The 7,354-nt window shown below is 39.0% G+C and overlaps 1 protein-coding gene across 1 annotated transcript in view; it reads left to right on the forward strand.

Annotated features, from left to right (window-relative positions):
• Nucleotides 1-7,354, forward strand: part of atpv0e2 (ATPase H+ transporting V0 subunit e2) — a 22,593-nt gene continuing 15,239 nt past the window's right edge. Inside the window, exons 1-2 of the mRNA XM_017433763.3 lie at nucleotides 1-219; nucleotides 3,216-3,263. Of these exons, the coding sequence (XP_017289252.1) occupies nucleotides 116-219; nucleotides 3,216-3,263 (152 nt within the window). The 5' untranslated portion in view covers nucleotides 1-115. The remainder of the gene's footprint in view (nucleotides 220-3,215; nucleotides 3,264-7,354) is intronic.

Below are 7,354 nucleotides of genomic sequence, written 5' to 3' on the forward strand. Positions count from 1 at the left end.
GGCGGGATCACATAGGCAGAGACGGGTTGGCTCGGAAGCCGTCGATGCGGTTATCTTGGACGAGGACAGACCGGTAGTAACTCCTTCATATCTGCTGCTCCTGCGGACTGAAGTCATGGTGTCCCACTCTCTCGCGCTGCCCATGATCTGCTTCACCACCCTATGGGGGCTGGTGGGGGTCGTGGCTCCGTTTTTAGTGCCCAAAGGACCCAACCGCGGGTAGGTGTCCTGAATGTCCGACGGTAGTTGGCCGCGGTAATTCAGTCATTTTAGGTCCCATTTCATGCAACGAACAGCCATTTAAACGTATTTGTGTGTTTATGTTAATAATGTTTAAATTTAGTCATGTGGTTGTGTAGCATTTTGGAGCTGAACGAGAGCTACTGTTGTGATGGAGGCCCTGCGTCATCAAGGATAATATCCCTTCCTCCATCCCTGCATCCATCCCTCTGAACACGCACACACACACACACACAGTCCCCTTACTGTCAACACTAACCGATGAAAGCCAACACATACGGGCATAAAGATACCATTTGTTTTTTTTTCTGAGATTAGTTAGTCATGTTTTGGTCCATATTTTATTGTGTTTACTTGTATTGCATATAGGTTGCAAGCAATGAGTGAACATTATGGATATTGCAATATTAACGCACACAAAATGGCTATGCTCCAAGGATAATCTGTTAGTCAGTACAACAGGTGCACTTCAAGAGACATTTCGGTCATTTCTAAGCGGTGCTCTGTGTAGTCCAACAGATCTGACAAGCAAATGGCTAGTCCCACCGCAGCAAAGATTAGTCGATTACTACGGTCTTTAAAAAAAATACAGAGATTTATGCCAACACTCATAACTCTTTACATCACCTTTTCCGTTTATAGGGAATTCAGTGGTTATTTGCAAGCTCAAATGTCAGCAGCTAGCTGTAGCACTTCCAGTGCAGCTTGGAATTTCAGCAGGAATTTTATGATATTTCTAGTGAAATAGCTGGATAATGTAAATGTTTGGCAGAGGTCTAGAGATTTATTAAACAGCATTTATATCAAGTACTGTAAAATCACTCATGAACTAATAGGAGCTAGTCCAAACAGACTCCCCTTTAAAGCAGAATTTGGTCTTAAATAAACTCTAGTCTTCAAAATTTCACAGCAGTTCATGAAAAAAGTATTTTATAAACTTTTTCTTTGCTGTAACTTCTAGGTGGGTGACAGAAGAACAGTGCAGGTTTATAACATGCAGTTTTTTCACCAGACTAATCACATTATTGGCTACTCAGCTTAAAGCCCGCCCTAAAGAAACAGCAATCAACCAATCATTGTGAACCACAGTCAGTGTTGAGGAGTTCTCAGTCAAACTGAAGAGGGGAATTGAAACCAAAATGGAGTAGTTTTCCTTTTATTTAAACTGTTCATTCCTAAAAGAAAACTTCCACCATGTTATATGGCTTTACTCCAAATGAGAAGACACAAGTTTTCCCCCTTCTGATCTCACAGAGCAGCGCTCCCCTGCTTCTACTGTCACAGCTGGAGGTAAGATGGACCCAAAAATGCAGACTCAAGAAAAGATGATTTATTAATTATATACAAAACAAAAAGGCAGGTGTGGCAGTAAAATAACAAAGTAAAAAGGAAAACAAACACACAGGAGAACCAGGCAGGGAATGGAACAATGACAGACTGTTGAGCAGAGAAGATAGAAAGACTACATAGGCAGGGGCTGAGGAGGTGACGTGTGTGGTAAACAGAGAACAGGTGTGAGTGGGCGGGGCAGGACTGAGGAGCAGGAACTGACAGAGGAATGACTGGAAACAAACTTAACACATAGAACATACAATAAATAAATAAATAAAACACATCACAGGAAATAAACATGACCACAAAAACAGAACAAAACAAACACTGAGAAAAACAGATCAAAAAACTCTGTGTTATGTGTGTATATATGTTCTTTTTATTTTGTTATATATATTTTTTTATGTATATTTTTATCACAAACGCCTTCTGTCAGTTTTACATTGTAGTTACTTTCGCAGAAGTGTGAAATTCTTGTGAGAAGTGACCTCATGCTGCTCCCAAAGTGCTACAGCTAGCTGTGCTATATGCTAAGGCAAACAACCACAGAATTCCATGTAAATAACCCTGTAGGGCAAATCTGACAGCATTGTAAAGGTCTATAAAATAGTGTTTCTATTTTGGAGATTGGAGCTGTAAGTAAAACATATTTCAGTTGTCAGATTTTACATTTTAAGGAACAATGTGAATTTATCTGGTATTCATAAAGACAAATACAATTTTAGATGAACAACAGTTTATTGCAAGTGATCATTAAAAGAGAAGAAGCTTTCCAAACAAGTCATGCTACTTCAGTCTTTTTCTAATTGTCCTGTCATGAACTTTAACCTTTAACCCAACTGGGGCCTGTAGAGTCTCAGATAGAGCCTTTTGGGTTTTATATAATTTCTCTGAGCACTATAACCTTTGACTGAACTGTCAAAGGTTGAACTCACAGTTGCTTATATCATTTATTAAAGTGTTTCTTAATAACAGCAGCACTCGTCTGCTCCATTTTCTCTTCATTTCTTTGAAACAGTAAAAATGATCCTTGGATTCTTCTTGCTGTAATGAAAAAGTACACACTGTGCAAACTGTGCTTCTTTAATGAGACATTTTCTGTATGTATTTGCCTTCATCTTTAGGATATTAAAGGTTTAGCATGTATCTTTAAGTGTCAGAGGCCCTGTTCACACCTTGCACTTTATATCTGTTCTGGCTGATTCGATTACAGGTGGACACATCCGACTAAGAGCGTTCACACCTGGCTGTTTAAATGCACATTCCAAAACATTTTTTTAATAACTCTGCTCCTTGTGTGGGATCATCTCGGTTCAGACAGTGGTCCAACAGTGAGGCTCAAGACAGATTGTGATCAGACTACCAAACATATGTTGACAAAAGAGGTCCAGACCAGGTGGTCTGAGTGAAGAGCATATCGAAGCTGTTCGTTCACACCTGTATTTAGAGCTATCCAGATAAAATCTGATTGCTCAAAATGGAATTTAGCCAGAGGTCTGAACAGGGCCAGAGAGTTTACATTTAAAATAAAACAAAGATCTACCTGAACTACCATTTTTGTTGGTGATTTATTGTGTTGATGTTTTTTATTTCACAGTAGAACTGGACAGAAACCTGACTGACAGCTGTTTTCTTTTTGACAGGGTGATTGTCACCAGTCTCATCCTCACTGCAGTCTGCTGCTACTTGTTGTAAGTAACTGTTCCTTCTCCTTTTTCTTTTGGTGCTGCTGTGATGTTGTGACTCATCTGTAATAATCTGCACACTTGTATCCATTTTAAACTTTAGGAACAGTGGAGCTGTCGATAAATTACTGAAACCGTATCCAAGTCTGTTATGTACTTTGTGTGTTTTAGCCTCAGTTTGTGAGTTTAGGCTTTTCTGTTGCTTCTCTGCCTTCACTGAAAAAAACCTGCTAGAGAAAGTGACACAAGGAGACACAAGGATGTTCATGCAGGATGATCTTTTCACCACTAGAGAGCGCTCCAGCTCCTCTGGGGTGTGGTTTTAGCAGCACCAGGAGCAGTGGCTTCACAAAGCCGTAATCTTGACTAAAGATAACTTCGTTTTAGCTTCAGCTGGAGAACAGAATAGAGCTGAGATATTTAGAGACGAGTGGATTCAAACAGGCCACAAGATGAATGGTTTGGCCTAATGTGCTGATTTTGGACATATGTAGAATTTTCTTACAGTTAAAGAAGTGTGGATGAATGAGGTCACTTTGGATTTTTAAAAGTCTGTTCAGATGTCTTTGCTGTATTGTTATCAGTCTTGAATGTTAGTTAAGTAGAAGAGGGCTCAGAAATGGTCACTGCATGTTTAAAACAAAAATATCTCATTTATTGCTGACTTCTAAATCTTAAGAAGTCTACATTATAACCCACCCAGTCAGCTTTATGACCAAATCCTGCTGTTATTGAAATTCTGACTCCCCAGAGAAATCTGGGTTGTTCATTAAAGTTGCTGTCCTGATTTAAGAGTCCATCTTACATTCAAGACCCCACTGATCAGCAATCAGGAGGATCTGTTAACAAAATACAATACTTTTAGGTGTAGATTGGATGAGTTCAGGGCAGAAACAGAGACACCAGACACACAGTTCTGACCTTGGTGCGCTGTATTAATTTAGCGATAGTTTACTCACATGCGCTACACCACGAGGCGAGTCTTCTAGTACCTTACGAGAAGTAAAAATAAAACTCAACATCCAAAACATTGCTAAGTAATAAATCAGTAGTAAGACACAAAATAACATATTAACATATAAATATCTACATTCTGGGTTGTTACAAACATCACTCAGATATAAACTGAAACATGAAAAGAAGCTGTTGCCTCTGGCAACACATTTTATTGCTCTAAACCCAGATATATACTGTACCAACATGCACGATGTTCAACAAAATTAAACAAAAGTATTTTTTGTGTTTTGGTCTGATTTTGTCTGTGTTTTATAATGCAGGTCATCATTAATAATGCATGTACAAGAAGTAAACTGAAGAAAACATAGTGCCTTGTGGGCAAAGTCTCAACACTACAGTGTTATTGCAGGGACAAAAAGTTTAAAATCAAGTACTAATCAACAATGCTGGTTAAAATCTCAGCCTATAAATTGCAGGGTCTGCATCATGTAACAGATGGTTAGAACTGTTGCCTTGCAGCACGAAAGTTGGATATTTGAATCCCAAATGGGCCCTTTCTGCGTGGAGTTTGTTCTCACCGAGGATGTGTGGGTTTCCTCTGAGTAACTTTGTCCTAGTTATGAATGTGAATGGTTGTTTGTCTCTATGTGGCTTAGTGATGGACTGGTGACCTGTCCGGGGTGTACCCCACCACCTCTCACTACATTACTGCCTGAGACAGACACCAGGTCCTTCCACCTCTGAACAGGAACAAGTTGGTAGAGAAATTGAATGGTTGGATGGATGAACCCATAAACTACTGTTTATGTTCTGTTTTTTATAGTCATTTTTATAAAGCCATTTGTTTAGTATTAACAAATAACTTACACGATAACAACATAGCCTTGGCTATGTTGTTATCGTGTAAGATATGTTGTTATGGTAACTCTTGCCTTTTATGCTAGAGGTTTAAATTAACTGAGTTCACTGACCACTTCTACGTCACAATGAACGTCCTGTTTATGTATCAGGACCTAATAAAAATAACCTGGTTCTTACCTGGAGCCTGTTTATTGAAGCAGGATTACAGCATGTTCTGTCTGCTGATAGGGAAAACACTGCTCTGGCATGAAAGGTGGCAGGCTAAATACTCTGTCAATGAATGCTAGGCATGTGTTTATTGTTTAAATGTGTTTATTAACTACCTCTAAACTGTGAAAGCATATTTTTAAGCCTCTTTCAAACCAAAATCAGTATGTGCTGAACTCACAGCGGAACCCAGCAGTGAGCCCTGTCAGCCTACCACAGATTACTGGGGAGTTCAGTGCAACATAGGCAGAATTACAGTTTTTGCACAGTGCATGTTGTACAGATGAATGGATTTCAGAGAACAGCAGTGCTGTTATTGCTTTTGGTCTGAAAGCAAAGGGGCTGTGTTCAGAGCTCATTAAATTCACCAAACTGCCTCATGTTGTGTCTGTGTGCTCATGTTCATTTCCTCAGCTATAATATAGACTGATTGCATTTATAGTTCAACTAAACGCTTTCAATGAACATACAGTATTTCTAATAAGCCTTCTCACGGACCTGAATTATTATCTTCATTCCTTATGGTAGGCTCATTATTGATATTTTATTGCTTTTAAAAGAATAAAGGGGAATCATTCTTTCATGCCTCAGTAAAAAGTGGAACCTAACACATTTATTTGAGTATATAACAGTCATTACCAAATCTACTTGTGCTTTAATGATTTGGCTGATTGGTTCTCTATATTCATTGTATTTTTTTGTTTATTTATTTATTTATTTATTATTTTTATTATTTGTCAGTTTTTCTACCTGACTCCTGATTGGTCCTCTGATGTCAACTCCACCAGTTTTACAAATACATGCATAGATCCAGAGTCAGAACTGGTTGACTTAACTGGGTTGATAACTACCTTCTGAGAGACATCTTTCTTATTAGGGTTAGTTTAGCTGTATCTCTTAACCCTCCCATGGCCTTTGGGTCAAATTGACCCAAAGTTACAAGGGCTTCTCTTCCTCTCTTTGTCTCTCTCTGTTGAGAGCTTCAGGAGGGTTAAAGAAACCCTGGATATGGTGAACCTGTTTCATGGTATAGACCGCAGATCTTAAATTGTGCAAAACACAACCTTTAATGAACAACAGCAACATATTAGGGATGCACTGATACCAATATTAACATTAGGTATTGGTTCTAATACCACATGATCGTACTCGTACCCATAAGACTGTTCCGATTCCGTCGTACAGCAGCCTGATGCTCACCTCTTGTCCTAGCCAATCTGTTACCCCTTGGCTCATATACCTGAGCCTAAGCCCCATCTAGTGATCAAACACGGAAAATAGAGTTTTTTGGGGGTTTTTTGAGTTGGCTGTCCTAATCTTATCAGCAGGCGGTGGTACTTCACTATAAGTGCCATAAGTTGTTTATTTCTGCCAATAAACGCCACCAGAAGAAGAAGTCGTGTGGATAGGTTTTTAAAGGGAACAATTTGGACAACAGTAAAGCAGATTGCAAAATTATGTTCAGCAAAGCTGTCAGAAAGAGGGACGAGATCTAGCACTTTCAACACAAGCAATCTGAGAAAACATCTTAAAAAAAAACCACAACACAATGTCAAGTTCAAAGAGTTTGCTAATATCAGAGCAGAACAAGGAGGAGGGAATATACTGGTCTGAGCCTGAGCGTCCCAACATTCTCTTAACAAGTGGGCACGGTTAGAAAAGACTATTGCTGTTCTGGCTCCGTTTGACTAGTAAACATGAAATGTAAGCTTCTCTGATTTATAGACACATTTTCAAAGTAAACGTGAGAAGTTTAATGGGATTTATTAGTCCTGTGACGTGCCGTGAAGTTTATGTGCTGTAAGGCAGAAGCTGACAGAATCAGACTCACACACACGCCCTGTTAAGATGCAGTCTATCATAAATATACACAGCAAATCCAGGAGGCCCAGATTAACACTGTCAGATTTGATTTCAACACTTTTAAAGTGTCTATATGGGTCCACACCAGAAAGTGTTAATTTAACTCTTTTTGGAGAGTTGGTACCTTAACTCTTATAAAGTGTCAAATATCAAATCTGCTGGAGTTAATAATTTAACACTTACTAACACTAATTCAGTGTTAGATTTTA

Source organism: Kryptolebias marmoratus, linkage group LG3 (assembly GCF_001649575.2).
Source record: "Kryptolebias marmoratus isolate JLee-2015 linkage group LG3, ASM164957v2, whole genome shotgun sequence".
Classification (NCBI taxonomy): Eukaryota; Metazoa; Chordata; class Actinopteri; order Cyprinodontiformes; family Rivulidae; genus Kryptolebias; species Kryptolebias marmoratus.